This window comes from Salmo trutta, chromosome 31, assembly GCF_901001165.1.
Source record: "Salmo trutta chromosome 31, fSalTru1.1, whole genome shotgun sequence".
NCBI classification, from domain to species: Eukaryota; Metazoa; Chordata; class Actinopteri; order Salmoniformes; family Salmonidae; genus Salmo; species Salmo trutta.
The window spans coordinates 23,052,554-23,074,938 of record NC_042987.1 but is presented as its reverse complement, the minus strand read 5'-3'; the positions used below and the strand labels follow the sequence as shown (position 1 = coordinate 23,074,938).

Here is a 22,385-nt window from a genome sequence, read left to right as displayed (position 1 = left end):
AACATTTAGTAAATAACAAAGCATCAAAGCGTTTGCATCAGTCAAACACCTTACCTGAACCCTGCCTGGTAGCATCCAGTGCTTGACGTTGTCTGCTGCGGTGCCATTGGCTAAAACAACTGGGTCATGCAGGGCCGCACTGCATGTTGGGTAGCAAACTGCACCTGCAGTGACACAAAGTAAGCTTTCCTTCTACCCTGATTTGCATCTGTTGAATTTATTGATGTGCAAATAAAAAAAGTTGAGACTAATCATCTGTGGTTCAACAGCTTGGCAGTTCGGCTTGCAAAGTGTTTTACCACCTGCTACCTGCTATGGCTCTGTTATATTTTCCAATGCCTTCTGGGATGCTACAGAACGCTCCACAGTTCATAATATCTAAACAATTAAGAATACTTACGTCTGGGTAAAAATATACATGTATATATATTTTTTAAGGTATAGTATTACATAATCATGAGATGTTAAAACATGTTCTGTTACATCGTAGAAGCTTCATGACCAAACAAATACCAACAGAATGGATGCAATGCATTGTCTAAAATAATACTGACAGTCTATTGATTACTACAGTACAAAACACTGCTGTACTACATTAAGGTACTACTGTAAGTGTAATGAGGAGTGTCCTCAAGCTGGAGAAGTTGAGAAGGAGACTTACCAACATTGAAACCCTCGTCACAGGCAAACTGAACCTGATTGACATCAGGCGGAGGTGGACAGGCTCCAGCTAACCTTGTACACATTGTGAACTCCTCTGTCCACCTGCCATCTTTAGTGCAGCGAATCGTGTGCTGTCAGGAGAGATAAAAACTGAATGAATAAGATAGTACTTTATTAATGGGATGGGATGATGTTCAAGCTCAGAAAGTGGACCTAGATCACATCTTTTGTTTACGTTTTCCGAGGCGTGGGGACACAGGAGGGTACAGAGGCTGTTGTAGTGCCTGCCATTGGTGCAGGTGTACATGCCCTCAAAGACAGCAAGCAGAGATGGACAGGGAACGGGTTCACAGCCCCCCTCCTCCCACTGGCCCCCCTCTACACACTCCACCTTCAGAAACCTCCTGGGAACGCAACACACACACACACACAACACACATGCAGACACACACACACAAAATTATGTTGTTTCAAATTTAATTTAAAACATCTCAAAGGTAATAATAAACAAGATCATTTAAAACCATTTTTATAGTGCTTTTAGCTTTTAACACGTTGCATTAATAAGGTGCTTAAGATTTTCACATATCTTAAAAGTGAGTTGAAAAACTCATAAAGAAGTCCAGGTGCAAAAATTATGTTCTCATATTAGTTTGTACATGCAGTTAGTCCTGTAGAACATGCTGAGCAGTCTTAGAAGGTCCAGCTAGATTCAAGAACATTGTCTTTGACAGCCAATATTGTCCAATAGTCAAGGGATAATGCTGACTCCAACAAAGGGAGGAAATAAACTCGCACCAGCGGTTTACTAATGGGAAACCATCTCATTAGAAACACGTGAATTACACCGATAATGAGGTGAAGTTACCCAATTAATTCAACTGGAAAACAATAATGAGGCAAGTAACCATTGATATGGAATTTATTGGAGGTTTATGTTGCTATGCTTAGAAACCGTACACAGGTATGCAAGGTCGATGGATCTAAAAATACATTTAAATGTACGAATTGTGCTATTTAAACTCAGGATCCGTGGGGGAAATAGGTGATGCATTCATTGTTCCTTGTTTCATAAAATAAAAGCTATTAACACGGTTCTATAACATGTTTATGGAGCAAAAGAAAAGTGATACATAACACATTACTCACTTTCTTGACTTTGTGTTTAGGCTGGCCATAACATAGTAACCTGGGTTACATTTGTAACGGCATACGGTACCCACATCATGTCCTGTACCATTACACTGGGGTACTAAGAGCTTGGCGTTAGGTACTGTAGGAGGCTCTGGGCATTCTATCTTACAGTAGGCTTCAGGGAAGGACCATAGACCATCATCTAGGCACACCAACCTATCACTGTCCCCTGCAAAACAAATAAAGGCACACAATCAATTCAAACCTCACACAGAATTGTATATCATTTAATGGCAATGATGAGTAGAGGTTCGTTAATAACTCTTAATGAATCTGACATCTGGAATCAGTCCCTTTGTTCAATTGCTAAGAGAGAAGGTGAGTTTGTGGACTATTAGTGATTTCAATATGATCAAATGTACCGTATGTGTCCATACCTGCCGGTGCGTAAAGCTCAATTATCTAAGGCCCCCACACAAGTTTATGTTGGTATGTATATGTCATCATAATACTCTAAAAGTTGTGTTCATTTTATTGGTCTATAAAATGTAATGAATCTTTGACATGGTTTAAAGTTTTATAAGGTCTTTAAGCTTTGCTCTAGTGTTGCAATCATTAACAAAATCCAATACACATGTGGGATCTTAATTTGACCTTCCTTTTGCAGGATAACTTTCCTGCAGTGTAGGAAATGTATAACTTGTAGTGTATTTGAGGTTTAAAAGGCTTCTGAATTTTGTAATTTCTACTTTGAAATTTCACACTTGATTTTCCCTTATGAAAAATGTATCAATTCCTACAAACATTTCCATTAATTATAATCCACATAATAATTCACATGTCCTGTTGCTGCAGGATTATGTCCTGCTGTAGCAAACTAGCTAAAATTCAAATCCTACACCTGTACAGCTGTATGAGGAACCGCTGAGTATTTAGTAATGCATGTCAATGGATAAATACGAACTAGGATCAACATGCATGTTGGGTCAATATTGGTAATCCATCAAACAATTCAGTAAGGGCTCACTGATTGACCACAGCTTAACAAAGTACTGTCAATTACAAGCTAGGTTGTGGTATACACTGAGTATACAAAACATTAAGAACACCTACTCTTTCCATGACAGACTGATCAGGTGAATTTAGGTGAAAGCTATGATCCCTTATTGATGTCACTTGTTAAATCCACTTCAATCAGTGTAGATGAAGGGGAGGAGACAGGCTAAAGAAGGACATGGATTATGTATGTTTGCCATTCAGAGGGTGCATGGGCAAGACAAAATATTTAAGTGCCTTTGAACGGGGTATGCCAAGCACACAGGTTTGTGTCAAGAACTCCAACGCTGCTGAGTTTTTCATGATCAGGTTTGTGTATCAAGGTGTGTATCAAGACTGGGCTACCACCCAAAGGTCATCCAGCCAACTTCACACTACTGTGGGAAGCATTGGAGCCAACATGGGCCAGCATGTTGGTAGGGGGGAGGGGTGGGGGGGGGACTCAGTATTAGGAAGGTGTTCCTAATGTTTGGTATACTAAGTGTACATCTTTTGGGAGTTGCCATCTAGAACCTAGAAGCCAGGAGTAAAACCCTGTTGTAGAACCTAGAAGCCAGAAGTAAAACCCTGTTGTAGAACCTAGAAGCCAGGAGTAAAACCCTGTTGTAGAACCTAGAAGCCAGGAGTAAAACCCTGTTGTAGAACCTAGAAGCCAGGAGTAAAACCCTGTTGTAGAACCTAGAAGCCAGGAGTAAAAACCCTGTTGTAGAACCTAGGAGCCAGAAGTAAAACCCTGTTGTAGAACCTAGAAGCCAGGAGTAAAACCCTGTTGTAGAACCTAGAAGCCAGGGGTAAACCCTGTTGTAGAACCTAGAAGACAGGGGTAAACCCTGTTGTAGAACCTAGAAGCCAGGAGTAAAACCCTGTTGTAGAACCTAGAAGCCAGGAGTAAAACCCTGTTGTAGAACCTAGAAGCCAGGAGTAAAACCCTGTTGTAGAACCTAGAAGACAGGGGTAAACCCTGTTGTAGAACCTAGAAGCCAGGAGTAAAACCCTGTTGTAGAACCTAGAAGCCAGGAGTAAAACCCTGTTGTAGAACCTAGAAGCCAGGAGTAAAACCCTGTTGTAGAACCTAGAAGCCAGGGGTAAACCCTGTAGTAGAAGCTAGAAGACAGGGGCCCTGAGGTAAATGAAATGGCAGGCGGGCACTAAGCCAGAATGTTCTTGCCAGCATGAGCCCCACTCGGCCCTGCTGGCGACTCCAGAGATAGAAACCCTCTCTTGTTTGCCTTATTTCCTATCCCCACCTGTCAGCAACCAGCTATGGCTGCATGCTACTTTCCTATTTACACAAAGCCTAGGGCCTCCGTCCACTGGATGTCGACCAAGACCAACTGCCAAGCTGTTCAGTTCAGTCCCAGGGCCGGCTGAACAGCCTTGCCTCACAACAACCTCTAATAGGTTAGAGCAGAGAAACACAGACACACTCCTACGCCATGATGCCACATGAGGTTAGACTCCAAGCCACTCTGTGTACAACATGAGGTAATACACTCGTGGAAAAAAGGGTTCCAAAAGGGTTCTCGGCTGTCCCCATAGGAGCGCCCTTTTTGGTTATAGGTAGAACCCTTTTTGGTTTCAGGTACAACCCTTTTGGGTTCCATGTAGAACCCTCTGTGGAAAGAGTGCTACAAGGAACTCAGAAGGGTTTTACCTGCAGCCAAAAAGGGTTATTGTTCTCCTATGGGGAAAGCCGAAGAACCATTTAAGGTTTAGATAGACTGAGACCCCTCAGGTATAACATAAAACAGTAATGACAGCCTCATGGTCAAGTTAATTTCTCTGAGAAAATGTTAGAATGTGCCATTCATGTTGTGTAAATGAGTGAATGAATATCAACTTCCCACTTCATGAAAATAAATGGACCTATAATCATCTGAACCTATAAACTGTTATGAAAACAAAGCACTGCATGTAAATTTGTATCATTATAATTGTACTGTTGACCATACATACCCTGAAGTATGGCAGGGGGGTTGCAGGTGAAAGAGCACTGCTTGCCAAATGTTGTTCCCCAAGGGCAGCTGAAGACAGCGAAGTAGACGTGAGACTGGTCAGGGGGCCCACAGTCAATTAGCTGACAGCTCACAACACGGTCCCATGCTCCATTTAGACACTGAAGCTCCGTTTCTTGCTTTCAATGGAAGATTAATACATTACCATTACACAGACATGATGGGATATGGCATGCTACTACAGTAATACAAATATACTGTATACTACTGCTGCTACTTGTAATAGTTCCTCTACGATCTATATTTCGACAGTCATTTGAGGCTAGTAGTATTTCATGTTACTTTCAAATGCTCTCAAATTCAATGTTGATGTGTAGGCGATAAAGTGTAGGGGTCTTATAATATACATTTTATATATGATTTCTATAATGCACAGTTTCCAGAGTGATTTCTGGAAGTTTTAGGGTTGTGTTTACCTGATGGGGTAAGACCCTAGTCTAATCCTAGAGTTGTGCTTACCTTATGGGGTAAGACCCTAGTCGAATCCTAGTGTTGTGCTTACCTGAAAGGGTGGATTACCCTTGCCACTGAGCACAGCGAGGATGAAACCTGGATGACAGTGGACAGTGCAGTGAGAGGTCTCAGTCCTCTCTGTCTCGGGGCTGCAGGTGACAGAGGCATGCTCCAGCTGAGGAGGACTGCATGTGTCCATCTGGCAGGGCCGCCGTGAACAGCTGGGCCACCACGATCACACACACACAGAGGGAGAGAAGAAACACAAAGGGAAAAGTATGAGCTGAGTAGTGTTGATTATTTGAATCCTCAACAGATATGGTATCACATAGCACACTCTTAGTGTATGTGTGTGTGTGTGTGTGTGTGTGTGTGTGTGTGTGTGTGTGTGTGTGTGTGTGTGTGTGTGTGTGTGTGTGTGTGTGTGTGTGTGTGTGTGTGTGTGTGTGTGTGTGTGTATACACAATTATGCTACTCAACCCCGCACCTTAGAGGCTGCTGGCCTATATACATATACATGAAATCACTGGTCACTTTAATAATGGAACACTAGTCACTTTAATAATGTTTACATACTGCTTTACTCATCTCATATGTACAGTATATACTGTATTCTATTCTACTATTCTTTAGTCAATGCCACTCCGACATTGCTCGTCCTAATATTTATATCATTCTTAATTCCATTCTTTTACTTTTAGATTTGTGTGTATTGTTGTGAATTGTTAGATACTACTGCACTGTTGGAGCTAGGAACACAAGCATTTCGCTACACCCGCAATAATATCTGCTAAATATGTGTATGTGACCAATAACATTTGATTTGATTTGATTTGTTGCGTGTTTTGTTGCGTGTATGTGTTTGTGTGTGGGTGCGTGTGTGTGTGCTATTATATGTGTTGGTATGCGATTGTGTATACCTGACTGAGAGTGTGTGTGTACACATATGTGTTTGTACATGTACGTATGTGCATGCATGCATGCGTGCATGTATGTGTGTGTGTGCATGTGGAAGCCCTATGAGACCCCACCCTCAGCGCACCCAGTGAGGGCAAATGCGCTGAAGTGACACGACGTGCGCAGAGCGACTCCCGTCACAGCAACGAAGGGCGAGGAGAAGTTGAGGATGACAGCGGTGGTCAGGAAGAAGGGTTGACTCAGGTTGTGTGTCACGTTCACCACTAGAGGATTCTGCTGGCACGACAGCTCAAAGGAACCTGAGGACAGACACAGTCCCTTTTTCAATGAATCTTTCCTCAATTCCTCATCTTCTTCTGAAAACATATTGAACAAGAAGGTCCAAGGGGAGGGACCTTGGACCTTATCCTCAACTACAGTTGAGAAGGAGCCAAGGAGATGGGATGCGAGGAATTGAGATAGTGCCCCAGACAGGAATAACACACGGATGCTTACTCAGTACACTTTTTAAATATCATATGGTCATCACTGTAACCAGCCATCATGACTTGAGATGTCCCTAGCCTTAAGCCTAACCCTACATACTGCATATGTGAAGACATCTTGAGGCATCTTTGAATGTTAATTCAAACAGTCAGTCAGCTCTTTTGTCTGTCAAAACGAACAGGCAAACATCCTTTGAGGGTCGGTAGTTCAAGTTCATACCCAGGGAGTGGTTTCTGCCACCAGTATCACACAGTTGGATGGTGACTGTTTTTCTGCACTGCTCTCCGGGCCAGGCTCCGTCCGAGGCCAGATAGATGATGACAGACGCGGCGACTCCAGGTTGCGTAAATCCCACCTGGGCAAACAATTAGAGTTATTATGACAACAACCAAATGAGTTCAACTGTTCAATAATCGGTTCCTGAATGTCCCCCACTTCAATGGTAATTAGATTGCATGGTAATGAAAGTATGACACCAGAAACAGGACAATACTGTGACAAACGTGGCATGACAAATTGGGAGAAAGTACAAAGATGTGCCGTGAAACATAACAAATGACCGTTGGAACGTTACTTTAGAGAGGGTTATAAATAGTTTGTCAAAAGTTTGTCAAAAGTAGTGCACTATAAAGGGAAAAAGGTGCCCCAAGTATCCTCTGTGGTGGACTGGAGTACTCAACCTTTAGCCATACTGTATCTTCCTCATCATAGTAGGTCTGAGTGTACGACTGGGCCGTGCATGGAACCCATATGTCATGTGACGGCTTCTCATTCATCTCCAGGTACTGGGGCTTGCACAGCTTTAATACAAGGGGAATCATACAGTAATTATTGAAAACCTTCGGTCACACTTTATTTGGATAGTCCCATGATATACAGATGGTTATACTATCAACAAACTATCTGTTCATAAGCAAATGCTTGCTAAGGTTACGGTTACGGTTAGGTTTAGAATAAGGGTAAAGGTTAGGGTTGGGGCTAGGGTAAGGGTTAAGTTTAAGGTTAGGATAAGGGTTAAGGTTAGGGTTTGGGTTAGGGTTAGTGGACAGTTAGTTGAAATGTTGTTGACATCAGGAGTCCCATAGGGCGGCGCACAATTGGCCCGCCATTGTCCGGGTTAGGGGAGGGTTTGGCCGGGGGGGATTTACTTGACTCATCACACTCTATCGACTCCTTGTGGTGGGTCGGGCACCTGCGAGCTGACTCGGTCGTCAGTTGAACGGTATTTCCTCCGACACAATGGTGCAGCTGGCTTCCGGGTTAGGCGAGCGGGTGTTAAGAAGGGCGACTTGGTGGGTCATGTTTCACAGGACGCATGACTCTATCTTCGCTTCCTGAGCCCATTGGGAAGTTGCAGTGATGAGACAAGATCGTAATTGGATCACAATTGGATATCACGAAATTGAGGAGAAAAATGGGGTAAAATAAAATAATATATATATATAGACAGTTATTGAACATCTACAAACCATCTACAAACCATCTACTTGGGACTATCCAAATCAAGTGTTACCAAACATTCAAAACACTCAGTACTGTCACATTTACAGAAAGATAACATCTGTATCCAGGAGGTGGGGGACAGGGCAGAGGAAAGCACTGCTACCTTGCTAAGCGAGGGCTCTCCGGTGGCTGCCAGGGCAGGGCAGCTGCTTTGGTCCTGATGGGAGGCTGCTGCGGTGGAGGCCCACTGGTCACTGTACCCATGTGGGGTGAAGTAACCACAGTCATGTATGCTGGAGCCCCTCTCAAACTCCTCACACACACCATCACCCTCAAAGACGTAGCACAGGCTGGGTTCACCTAGGGGAAACAATGGGAAAGATATGTGGTGAACAAGCTTGCGTCCCAAATGGCACCATATTCCCTTCATAGTGCACTACTTTTTAAACGGGACTCAGAGGGCTTTGGTCAAATGTAGTGCACTATATACAGAATAGGGTGCCATTTGGGACTCAGACCAAAGGAACAGTCTGCTGGGGAGATTGCATTGTATTACAATAAGTAGATGCTGTCATCAGAAAACATTCCCGGAAAGATGTAGTTCAATAAAGAGGTGTGACAATGGTTCACAGAGAATAAAAGAGCAAAGCACTATGTAATACACCAAACATTTATAATGTGTGAACTTTAACATCAGAGGCTGGATTTGGCCCTGTTAGTTACATACAGCTGCATGGGTAGGAGAGTTTAGTCACTGACAAGGTGTTGAATTGGCATAAATAATCCAAGGAACTATGTCTCAAAAATAAACAGTCTAGACAATATGGAATCAAACCACATTATCATCATAGCAGGTTGTTTGGATATTGTGCACTGACCATAATATACAGTACAAAAGACAACAACCCCTGTGACAATGATAAATGTGTTTTTACTTCAGTTGTTTGTCAAAGCAATATCACTTTCAGGATAATACGAGTTGATGTTTATGCTTCAGATACATTGACATCATGATCCAGTCTTGTATTGTAGGAGTTAACTTGTCAAGCATCAGAATACCCAAACATGGAAGCAAATATGTGCATGACTGAGTGAGAATGAGGCACTATCTTGAATGGTGCAATGATTCCATTTTATAAATTGCAATTTAGAATCTGTTTTTTTGCCAAAGTTCTTTTCCTGCTAGTCATGCCTTTTATTCCCAAAGAAAATATAACACTTTCAGTCACGGCATCTCTGAACCTTCATGGAATAGATTCATTATTTCTCCCTTGACAAAACTGGGGGGGGGGGTGTTGACGTACTAACTAAGTAATAGATTCCCAAATATGCATCCCAAATGGCACCCTATTCACTTTATAATCCACTGCTTCATTTCTGTATTTATTATTATGTATGTAATAATTTATCCTTGTCTTGTCCCCAAAATCATTGATGATGCTTGAGGTGATGAAACAATTTCCCAAGTTGGGGTTTAAAGTAATACTCTACCCTACTCTACTCTACTCTGGTCAAAATAGTGCACTATGAAGGGAATAGGCTGCCATTTGAGACGTACACAAATACAGTTTGTGAGAATAAATCATGTAAATCCATTGAATTATCTTAGTTACTCTGTAACAGTTAGGACTACTTCCTTGTGATTTATATTGTGTGTCAAATGACAATTTTTCTACTAAGAAAACACATTTCTTTAACTAAGAGCATGATGAGTAGTCCTAACTGTTAAAGGAAGTGTACAAAATAATCCCTCAGCATGGTGGATACAATTATAGGCAACACCACAACTATGAGGTTGACATTTGCTGTTACTGTGCAATGTCTACTTTTAGCATGCCAAGTCTCTGAATGAAAACCAGAGACAAGGCAGTGTCAGCTTGACAGCATTGTTTTGTTGTGGATATCAAAACAAGCTAGCTGTAGTAAACTTGCCAGGGCAGGAAAAATACCCTTCACAATTCACATCTCTGGGTGAGTGTCGCTTTAGTCTTTGAGTTCATATGATTTTGTTTTGAAATATATTAGATTCATGTATGCATAATGCATAGTTTGGATAAATTGAGATGGTTAAGCGCAGAATGACAAAAGATGACAGTATTTTGTTTATTTAATTAACCCGTTTTAAAGTGGTAGATCAGCTTTAATATTGCAGATAGATTGTTGCTTCCATCAATGTAATTGTCTGCATTATTTCCAATCCACAACATATATATCTAATTGGAGTAAACTAATGGACAACAACACTTCGGCTTCTACTTCCAGCTTATACATACCATATACTGTACATTTTACGGACACAATGTATTTTACAATAGTTATCTTTTGTTTGTTTTTAATCCCATCCTTCAGCTACCCTCAACCCCTCCCATCTACAGTGCCTTTGGAAAGTATTCAGGCCGTTGACTTTTTCCACATTTTGTTACGTTACAGTCTTATTCTAAAACGGATTAGATGAAAAAAAAAATACTCAGCAATCGACACACAATACCACAATGACAAAGCGAAAACAAGTTTTTTGATTTTAATGCAAATGTATTACAAATAAAAAACAGCTGGCCTCCCGAGTGGTGCAGTGATCTAAGACACTGCATCGCAGTGCTAGAGGCGTCACTACAGACCTGGGTTCGATCCCAGGCTGTATCACAACCGGCCGTGATCAGCAGTACCATAGGGCGGCGCATAATTTGCCCAACATCGTCTTGGTAAGGGGAGGGTTTGGCCGTGGGGTGCTTTACTTAGCTCATCGCGCTTTAGCAACTCCTTGTGGCGGGTCGGGCACCTGTAGGTGGATCTCGAGTTGTCAGTTGAACGGTGTTTCCTCCGACACATTGGTGCAGCTGGCTTCTGGGTTATGCGGGCGGGTGTTAAGAAGCGCAGTTTGGCGGGTCAGGTTTCGGAGGACACATGACACAATCTTAGCTTCCTGACCCCATTTGGGAAGTTGCAGCGATGAGACAAGATCAAAATTGGTGAAAAAAGGGGGTAAAAAACAAGAATACCTGATTTACATAAGTATTTAAACCATCTGCTATGAGACTCAAAATTGAGCTCAGGTGCATCCTGTTTCCATTGATCATCCTTGAGATGTTTCTAAAACTTGATTGGAGTCCACCTGTGGTTAATTCAATAGATTGGACATGATTTGGAAAGGGACACACCTATCTATTTAAGGTCCCACAGTTGACAGTGCATGTCAGAGCAAAAACCAAGCCATGAGGTCGAAGCATTGGTGTAAAGTTTTTACGTAAAAATACTTTAAAGTACTTAAGCTGTTTTTTGGGGGGTATCTGTACTTTACTTTACTATTCATATTTTTGAATATTCAACTTTTCCTTTTACTTCACTACATTCCTAAAGAAAATTATGTACTTTTTACTCCATACATTTTCCCTGATACCCAAAAGTACTCGTTACATTTTGAATGCTTAGCAGGACATAACATTTTTCCAATTCACACACTTATAAAGAGAACATCCCTTGTCAATCCTATGGTGCCTGATCTGGTGGATTCACTAAACACATGTTTTGTTTGTAAATGACGTCTGAGTGTTGGAGTGTGCCCCTGGCTATCTGTAAATTTAAAAAACAAGAAAATTGTGCTATCTGGTTTGCTTAAAATAAGGAATGTGAAATGATTTATACTTTTACTTTTGATACTTAAGTATATTTAAAACCAAATACTTTGACTTTTACTCAAGTAGTATTTTACTGGGTGACTTTCACTTTTACTTCAGTCATTTTCTATTAAGGTATCTTTACTTTTACTCAAGTATGAGGTTTGGGTACTTTTTCCACCACTGGGTCAAAGGAATTGTCCGTAGAGCTTTGAGACTGGATTCTGTCGAGGCACAGATCTGGGGTAGGGTACCAAAACATTTCTGCAGCATTGAAGGTCCCCAAGAACACAGTGGCCTCCATCATTCTTAAATGGAAGAAGTTTGGAACCAACAAGACTCTTCCTAGAGCTGGCTGCCCGGCCAAACTGAGCAATCGAGGGAGAAGGGCCTTGATCAGGGAGGTGACCAAGAACCCGATGGTCACTCTGACAGAGCTCTAGAGTTCCTCTGTGGGGATGGGAGAACCTTCCAGAAGGACAACTATCTCTGCAGCACTCCACCAATCAGGACGTCATGGTAGAGTGGCCAGAGGGAAGCCAATCCTCAGTAAAAGGCACATGACAGTCCGCTTGGAGTTTGCCAAAAGGCACTTAAGACTCTCCAATCATGAGAAACAAGATTCTCTGGTCTGATGAAACCAAGATGGAACTCTTTGGCCTTAATGCCAAGCGTCACATCTGGAGGAAACCTGGCACCATACATACGGTGAAGCATGGTGGTAGCAGCATCATGCTGTGTGGATGTTTTTCAGCGGCAGGTTCACCTTCCAACAAGACAATGAGCCTAAGCACACAAACAAGACAACGCAGGAGTGGCTTCGAGACAATTCTCTGAATGTCCTTGAGTGGCCCAGCCAGAGCCCGGACTTGAACCCGATCAAACATCTCTACAGAGACCTCGAAATAGCCAACCTGACAGAGCTTGAGAGGATCTGCAGAGAAGAATGGGAGAAACTCCCCAAATACAGGGGTGCCAAGCTTGTCATATCCAAGAAGACTCGCGGCTGTAATCATTGCCAAAGATGCTTCAACAAAGTGCTAATAAAGGGTGTTAATACTTATGTAAATGTGATATATATATTTTTTTATTATTTATAAATTAGCAAAAATTTCAAGAAAACTGTTTTTGCTCTGTCATTATGGGGTATTGTGTGTAGATTGATGAGGGAAAAAACTATTTAATACATTTTAGAGTAAGGCTGTAACGTAACAAAATGTGGAAAAAGTCAAGGGGTCTGAATACTTTCCGAATGCACTGTATCTCTTTTTATTTTTTATTTCACCTTTATTTAACCAGGTAGGCTAGTTGAGAACAAGTTCTCATTTGCAACTGCGACCTGGTCAAGATAAAGCAAAGCATTTCGACACATACAACAACACAGAGTTACAGATGGAATAAACAAACATACAATCAATAATACAGTACAAAAATCTATAAACAGCATGCGCAAATGAGGCAGGATAAGAGGGGTAAGGCAATAAATAGGCCGTGGTGGCAAAGTAATTACAATATAGCAATTAAACACTGGAATGGTAGGGTGTGCAGAAGATGAATGTGCAAGTAGAGATACTGGGGTGCAAAGGAGCAAGATAAATAAATAAATACAGTATGGGGATGAGGTAGATCGGATGGGCTATTTACAGATGAGCTATGTAGAGGTGCAGTGATCTGTGAGCTGCTCTGCCAGCTGGTGCTTAAATCTAGTGAGGGAGGTAAGAGTCTCCAGCTTCAGAGATTTTTGCAGTTCGTTCCGGTCACTGGCAGCAGAGATCTGGAAGGAAAGGCATCCAAAGGAAGAATTGGCTTTGGGGGTGACCAGTGAGATATACCTGCTGGAGCGCGTGCTACGTGTGGGTGCTGCTACGGTGACCAGTGAGCTGAGATAAGGCGGGGCTTTACCTAGCAGAGACTTGTAGATGACCTGGAGCCAGTGGGTTTGGCGACGAGTATTAAACGAGGGCCAGCCAACGAGAGCATACAGGTCGCAGTGGTGGGTAGTATATGGGGCTTTGGTGACAAAACGGATGGCACTGTGATAGACTGCATCCAATTTGTTGAGTAGAGTGTTGGAGGCTATTTTGTAAATGACATCGCCGAAGTCGAGGATTGGTAGGATGGTCAGGTTTACGAGGGTATGTTTGGCAGCATGAGTGAAGGATGCTTTGTTGCGAAATAGGAAGCCGATTCTAGATTTAATTTTGGATTGGAGATGCTTAATGTGAGTCTGGAAGGAGAGTTTACAGTCTAACCAGACACCTAGGTATTTGTAGTTGTCCACATATTCTAAGTCAGAACCGTCCAGAGTAGTGATGCTGGACGGGCAGGCAGGTGCGGGCAGTGAATGGTTGAAGAGCATGCATTTAGTTTTACTTGCATTTAAGAGCAGTTGGAGGCCACGGATGGAGAGTTGTATGGCATTGAAGCTCATCTGGAGGTTAGTTAACACAGTGTCCAAAGAAGGGCCAGAGGTATACAGAGAGCGACATCATTGATGTATACAGAGAAGAGAGTCGGCCCGAGAATTGAACCCTGTGGCACCCCCATAGAGACTGCCAGAGGTCCGGACAACAGGCCTCCAATTTAACATGCTGAACTCTATCGGAGAAGTTGGTGAACAAAGCGAGGCAATCATTTGAGAAACCAAGGCTGTTGAGCCTACCAATAAAAATGTTGTGATTGACAGAGTCGAAAGCCTTAGCCAAGTCAATGAATACGGCTGCACAGTAATGTCTCTTATCGATAGCGGTTATGATATCGCCTGAAGACCATCCAGTTTATATTTTTAACTGTGCTGTTTCACAAAAGTTCTGAACCTGCATACATCTTATGGACACAGTATATTTTACATTAGTTGTCTTGTTGTTTTTAGTCCCACCATTCAGCTCCACTCAACCCCTCCCATCTATCTCTGAACACCATCCAGCTTTGTTATATTTGACATATATTTTTCAACTGTGCTGTGATGTTTCACCAAAGTTCTGAACCTATTCTCATAGTTTCTACAAATTGTAAATTAAAGATACATTTTTTTTGCTAAAAGTATTAAAAGTACAAATGACAGTATTTGTGATATGAAATCAGTGCATGGAGCTAGTGCATGGAGCTAATGAAGATGTTTGTGTTTTGCTTTTCGTGTATTGATGTTAACATTGACGTATATTTTGATGTGTATAGTGTATATTGATGTGTAATGATGTGTTTGATGTTTATACAAGGCTCATCAATAAAATGTAAAACTCCCTGTCAGTATAAATGTTAAATAAAATAACAATTAATTCAAATGTGTGTGATAAGTGATTACTCTTTACTTAGTTACTTACTTAGTTTACTTAGTTTGTTTTGTTAAGTTGTGACCTGTCTCTGTTGCAAGACGTACTGTAATGAATTCACCCCTGGTCTAGGTGGGTTTCTGTTGTGGTCATTCCACAGACTGTAGACTGAGACCAGGATTAGGAGAGTGCTCTTGTCTGTTCTTCACTCACCATTGCAGTTGAAGCCTGACTCCATGTGGCACTTCTTAGAGCAGCCATCACCATCCAACAGATTGCCATCGTCACAGTCCTCTGTCCTACAGACACAGAGACAGCAAGGATCAGTCATCTCCATAGTCCATACACTTTCATTACAAACACACATATCCTTTGATTTCACTACATTCTCCACTGAGAGAGACCAATAAGTATGACCTATATGAGTATACTGTAGTTTGGCTTCACTTGCACACTTGATAATGTACTGTAGGCTCTGCCCTAATTTATATGTTCTCTGTTACCAGGAGTTGCATGGCAAGTGGTTTAGGAACACAAGGAGTGCACAAAGGACAATGCCCATCGCCCTCTGAGTGGCCAAAATGTATCTGTCTATTACAGTATTCAGAGGACTGACTATTGAATATGATAGAATAATACTATAGTATCCATGTTTGATTTCTATCTGAAAGTTGTTCACTGAGGATAACTCTGATGCTATCTATATGGATGTATTATATATGTGGTACCTTGTATCTGTACAGGGTGACCTCTGAATTACTCTATGCAAGAAGGTTTTATTGTCTTCCCAGGAATTCTGTCTTATTTACGTTGGTCTCATACCTGACACAAGCCTTTAATTTCTGTGACACCCTGTGGAGATTGGGCCTTGGTGGTCAGGTTACTCTGTAAACTTGGTATCAATTGATTGGTCAATGGTGGTTGGTTTTGGGTTGAAAGGTTACACCTCAGGTGTTATACATTTTATTACATGCCTTTGTTATCTCTCATCCTGTATCCAGGATTCCTGGGCTACTAAGCCTCTGGCTTAATAGGCATCTCTTTGTTCATGCTTTGTCTTCTAAGTTAGACTCAGAAGTATGCTTTCTAATGCTTGTTAATGCTTTGTAACTTAATCTGTATGCCTTGTATGTGAATCCATTCATTGTAAAATGTTAATTTAACATCCTCCTTTGATATAGACAATTGTATTTGTATTTGAAACTGTCCAGAGTAATGAAGGTGGACTTGTTTACCATGATTACAACATTACTGTGTATCAATTAATACTATTAATGAATGCATATACATATTATGGACATTTTCATTCTACTGTTGGTGTGGTCTACAATGGATGAGAGAAAAAAGAACATACAGTGCCTTCAGAAAGTATTCAGACCCCTTGACTTTTCCCACATTTTGCTGTGTTACAGCCTGAATTTAAAATTTATGAAATTTAGATTTTTTGTATTACTGGCCTACACACAGTACCCCGTAATGCCAAAGTGGAATTGTTTTTTGTTTTAATCTTTACAGTTTTTTAATGGAAAGCTGAAATGTCTTGAGTCAATAAGTATTCAACACCTTTGTTATGGCAAGCCTAAATAAATTCAGGAGTAAAAAGGTGCTTAACAAGTCACATAATAAGTTGCATGGACTATGTGTGCAATAATAGAGTTTAACATGATTTTTGAATGACTACCTCATCTCTGTACCCCAAACATACAATTATCTGTTTGGGGTTTCTCAGTCAAGCAGTGCATTGCAAACACAGATGTAACCACAAAGACCAGGGAGGTTTTCCAATGTCTCACAAAGAAGGGCACCTATTGGGAGATGGGTAAAAATAACAATAAAAGCAGACATTGAATATCTCTTTGAGCATGGGGAAGTTATTAATTACACTTTGAATGGTGTATCAATACACCCAGTCACTACAAAAATACAGGCTAATTCAGTTGCCAGAAAGGAAACCACTCAGGGATTTCACCATGAGGTCAATGGGGACTTTAAAACAGTTCCAGAGTTAAATGGCTGTGATAGGAGAAAACTGGGGATGGATAAAAACATTGTATTTACTCCACAATACTAACTTAATTGACAGAGTGAATGAAAGGAAGCCTGCACAGAATAAAACTATTTCAAAACATGCATCATGCATCTTGTTTGCAAAAAGGCACTAAAGTAATCCTGCAAAAAATATGGGAAAGCAATTCACTTTTGTCCTGAATACAAAGTGTTATGTTTGGGGAAAATCCAATACAACACATTACTGAACACCACTCTCCATATTTTCAAACATAGTGGTGGCTGCATCATGTTATGGGTATGCTTGTAATCGTTAAGGACTAGGGAGTTTTCAGGATAAAAAAATTAACTGAATGGAGCTAAGCACAGGCAAAATCCTAGAGGAAAACCTGGTTCAGTCTGCTTTCCACCAGACACTGGGAGATGAATTAACCTTTCAGTAGGACAATAACCTAAAACACAACGCCAAATCTACACTGGAGTTGCTTACCAAGAAGACAGTGAATATTCCTGAGTGGCCGAGATACAGTTTTGACGTAAACCTGTCTGACGTAAAACTGTCTAAATACATGTTTTCACTTTGTCATTATGGGGTATTGTGTGTCGATGGGTGAGAAAAAACCCCGATTTAATCCATTTTAAATTCCGGCTGTAACACAACAAAATGTGGAATAAGTCAAAGAGTATGAATACTTTCTCAAGGCACTTCATCTGGGATGTGAATACTGTGTAAACTGACTGACCCCTGGAGAAGTCCGTCACCGCAGTAGGCAGCTCCATGGGTGTAGAGGAGAGGTGGGGAGAGCTCACTGAGAAGACCGTCTGCTTCCACCTGAACTCTGTACTGGTACTCCATGTCCTTTTCAATATCACTGTATGAACACATCAAAATATGCAACATTCAAGTATAAACAGCTTTCTAACTGCCTTTTTATCTCATGGAATTGTATTCCTTTAGTACTAAAGACATAATTGACATTTCAGATTATTTCCAGGTGGAATTGTTGCATAGAGATACAAACTAACTAAACTATTCTTTAAGGAATACCTGGGATAGGATAAAGTAATCCTTCTAACCCCCCCCCCCCTCACCTCCAAAAAAGATATAGATGTACTATTGTAAAGTGGTTGTTCCACTGGATATCATAAGGTGAATGCACCAATTTGTAAGTCGCTCTGGATAAGAGCGTCTGATAAATGACGTAAATGTAAATGTAAAATGTCTAAGCCGATAGCTATTATTGTCAAATAACCATTTTGAACAGCAAGGTTATATGGAAACGACAGTGCACATAGATACACAATAAGAAACAGATTGTTCTTGTGTATCTGTGTCCAGAGTCACGTAGTCATCTAAGCTTGCTGTAGGAAGCAGTGACCTTAAACCTAAACAGGAGGTACGGTGGGTACACTGATATCATGCCTCCTGTCCCAGAGCTATTGACCTGTTTTAGTCAGCTCCAAACTATAAAAAGAGCCTACCTTTGATTTCCGGGCAGCCCTCCTAGATTACCATTGTCTCCGGCCAGCTGTAAAGAATGCCTACAAAAATGCACATCCTCTACTCTCTCAGACGTGTCTGATTTCCTCCCGCTACAAATTACCCTTATTAATTATGGATCAACTCTAAGAGCCCGCTCTGTCTAGCACACCACCGGAGGAGCCTGTGTGTGCTTTTTTAAGGGCTTAGACTTAGGGTAGTTTTGGGAATGATACAATCAGTTATTAATGTACAAGTCAAATGTTTATGAGCCACTAGTTAGCAGAAACTAGGCTATGAGGGTCAGGGGAAAATAATACATCCATGGACTCACAACATAACTTTATCCTACACCTATCTCACACATTCCCCCAAATTTTTTTTTTTTACTCCTAATAGACCAAAAATGAGAGTCAAATATTTAAGGATTAGGATATCAAGTGCAAAACCATCTTGTTTTGCCAGCTATACCTCTTGGTGGCAGTGTAGACTCACAGTCACAATTCTTAGCCTTTCTTTAATTTCTCTCCTGCAATGCACTCCACTTCTCTCTCTTTACCCCCTCCTCCAAATGACAGGCCTCTCACTTATCATATACTAACCATGATGAGCATACAGTACAGAGCCTTCAGCGAGAGGAAATGGCTGAGCAACAGCTCCAAAGAGCCACAGGTGTTTGCTGTTTTTGCTGGTCAAATTTGGTTTATATTCCAGAGACTGCCTTCCCCCAAACACAACCTCTCTGCCCTCCTCTTCCCGCCACATAACTTAATTCCCCTTGGTTTTTACATCTTTTTGCACTTACAGCCACTTGTGGAATTTTTAAAGATGAAACCAAATGTATTCCTCAATGTGACCTCTTAAGCACATCCACCTACTCCTGCAAGTGCTTGAAAAGCAACAATATTCCAGAAAGTGTTAGTGGAAAATTACAAAATCATTCACAAAAAAAGTTGTATGACACTGATACCAAATACAAGCTGACTAATGAATAAAAGTAAGCTGGAACAGAATTTAAAAAAAATATATAAGATGGGAACTGAGGGGACTGACTTATGTTTTGTGTAATGCAAAACTGGATGCAGATAATCAATTTAACACCTTTTCTCACTGCACGAGATTAAAATGGTTTGACGTACACCGAAATGCCGGAATCCTCTGAAAACGTTTTATTAAATAATGCCCTTGATGTTGATTTGTATCAGTAGCTAGTGCTAAAAGGAATGTTGAATACATTTGGTTCTGTGTTGTGAAAACTGTGTCACACCGAAATACTTGATAATGACACAAATCTCAGTTTCTGGGGCTACAGACGATTATCTATGGTCTTTGTAAGTGACATAAATTATACTTTGATCGTGATTTTTTTTGTGTGTGTGTGTATATTCTTAGGTCAACTTCTTGGAGCAGTGGTACATGACCTCAAAATAATACATCTGTGTCCACACAGGAGAAATTTCCAGACTAAGGTCAAAGTATTTGCCGAATTCCAGAGTGTGCGGCTACATACAGTACAGTAGTTTGGACACACCTACTCATTCAAGGTTTTTTTTCCGCTATTTTATACATTGTAGAATAATAGTGAAAACATCAAAACTATGAAATAACACATATTGAATCGTGTAGTAACCAAAAAAGTGTTAAACAAATCAAAATATATTTTATATTTGAGATTCTTCAAAGTAGCCACCCTTTGCCTTGATGAAAGCTTTGCACACTCTTGGCATTCTCTCAACCAGCTTAACCTGGAATGCTTTTCCAACAGTCTTGAAGGAGTTCCCACATATGCTGAGCACTTGTTGGCTGCTTTTCCTTCACTCTGCGGTCAAACTCATCCCAAACCATCTCAATTGGGTGATTGTGGAGGCCAGGTCATCTGATGCAGCACTCCATCACTCTCCTTCTTGGTCAAATAGCCCTTACACAGCCTGTAGGTGTGTTTGGTCATTGTCTTGTTGAAAAACAAATTATAGTCCCACCAAGAGCAAACCAGATGGGATGGCGTATCGCTGCAGAATGCTGTGGTAGCCATGCTGGTTAAGTGTGCCTTGAATACTAAATAAATCACTGACAGTGTCACCAGCAAAGCACCATCGTACCACCTCCTCCATGGGAACCACACATTCAGAGATAATCTGTTCACCTACTCTGCGTATCACAAAGACACGGTGGTTGGAACCAAAAATCTCAAATTTGTACTCATCAGACCAAAGGACAGATTTCCACCGGTCTAATGTCCATTGCTCGTATTTCTTGGCCCAAGCAAGTCTATTCTTCTTATTGGTGTCCTTTTAATAGTGGTTTCTTTGCAGCAATTCGACCATTTTTGACATGCGTTTTTCTGGATTTTGTTGTTGTTATTCTGTCTCTCACTATTCAAATAAACCTACCACTAAAATTATAGACTGATCATTTCTTTGTCTGTGGGCAAACTTACAAAATCAGCAGGGGATCAAATACTTTTTTCCCTCACTGTATATCTGTCAGTGTCAATCTTACTGTACCTGTCTGTAAATGTAAGCAGAGTTTGCTGGACCAGATCGCCTGAAAACGGCGGTTGCCGGACAACTCGGTAGATCAGAGGCTGGCAACTGGAGCAGAGAGGATTATGGGGGCCAGAAGTAAGCAGAACAGCGTCAATCTCCAGCTTCTCATCAAAGGTGCTCAGTTTGACAGCTGCCACCCTTTTTTCGGTGTGCACATGTAGGGTGAGGGGCACATCACAGAAGACGTGCTGTGGACCCATGTCTAGAGACTCGTCTGTGTCTGTTATTAGCTCGATGTTGGTAATCACCTGGTTATCTGTAGAGACAACATGGTTGATAATTATAAGCTGTATAATCAAGCCGTTTCAGAGTAGTGCACATGCTTGGCCCTTTATTTATTCATAAATACCTAGGACAAATAACTGGTATAACTTCACATTACCTGCTCAGAAGAATAGCCAAACATTATCATTCAGGTAGACACAACGTGTGGCTTGTATTGTGGAGAGTTTCAGCAATGCTAAATGTACACTGTTGGAGACCACTAGAATGAACCCGGGACCCACCGGCTGAGATGTAGGTGACCCACACAGTGAGGCTGTCAGGGACCACAGGGTGGAGGAAGCGCAGCATCAGGACGCAGCCCTCGGTTTCAGGGCAGGGAGACGTCACGTTGGCATCATACAGGCTGAGTTCTGGACTCCAGGCCTGTAGGCTGGGCTCACAGGGCTGGTATACATCTGGTGGGCCTGTAAACGCACACGCACACACACACGCACACACACACACACACACACACACACACACTGGTCTTACAATATATACACCTACTGTAAATGCGTCCCAAATGGCCCCCTATACCCTTTATATTGCACTACTTTTGACAAGGGTCCATAGGGGTCTGGTCAAAGGTAGTGTACTATATAGTGAATATGGTGCCATTTGGAATGCAACCAAAGAAAGGGAAAAGTTACAACAGATATAGCAGATAGGCCTACAACTTTTTTCTACATCCAAGCCTTCTCAACTGATGACATGCACAGTACCTGCCCACCCACACTGATAAAATGCAGAGAGCTAGAATTCATTGGTTTCAAAGGTAGGCACTCTGTTGTCTTTAATTAGTGCAGTATCTGTACTAAAGTTGTGAAATGATTTGAATCACTGAAAAACCACTACTGTACTATTATTAAAGAGGGCTAGTAGAGAGTACAAGCTATGTTCTGAGTGAGAATCATACAGTAGAGAGAGACTGGGAAAATCACATGACCTGGTTTTGGACTGGACTGGTATTTTCCTAACCACCCTCTAGAACACAACATACCCAGGTGCAACTTTACACAGGAAAGGAATCCATT

The 22,385-nt window shown here is 41.4% G+C and overlaps 1 protein-coding gene across 2 annotated transcripts in view; it reads right to left on the bottom strand.

The window, feature by feature from the left end:
- Nucleotides 1-22,385, bottom strand: part of pappa2 (pappalysin 2) — a 63,685-nt gene that overhangs the window by 14,013 nt on the left and 27,287 nt on the right. Inside the window, exons 8-21 of one of the 2 annotated variants that reach the window (XM_029725709.1) lie at nt 21,594-21,776; nt 21,046-21,343; nt 17,805-17,933; nt 15,268-15,353; nt 8,332-8,528; nt 7,406-7,525; nt 6,945-7,080; nt 6,364-6,538; nt 5,371-5,542; nt 4,810-4,987; nt 1,813-2,026; nt 899-1,067; nt 662-794; nt 55-164 (exon numbers count right to left, since the gene is read on the bottom strand). In XM_029725709.1, coding sequence (XP_029581569.1) covers nt 55-164; nt 662-794; nt 899-1,067; nt 1,813-2,026; nt 4,810-4,987; nt 5,371-5,542; nt 6,364-6,538; nt 6,945-7,080; nt 7,406-7,525; nt 8,332-8,528; nt 15,268-15,353; nt 17,805-17,933; nt 21,046-21,343; nt 21,594-21,776 — 2,300 coding nt within the window. Of the gene's footprint in view, nt 1-54; nt 165-661; nt 795-898; nt 1,068-1,812; nt 2,027-4,809; nt 4,988-5,370; nt 5,543-6,363; nt 6,539-6,944; nt 7,081-7,405; nt 7,526-8,331; nt 8,529-15,267; nt 15,354-17,804; nt 17,934-21,045; nt 21,344-21,593; nt 21,777-22,385 lie in introns of those variants that run through there. The other variant, XM_029725710.1, reaches the window with a different exon arrangement.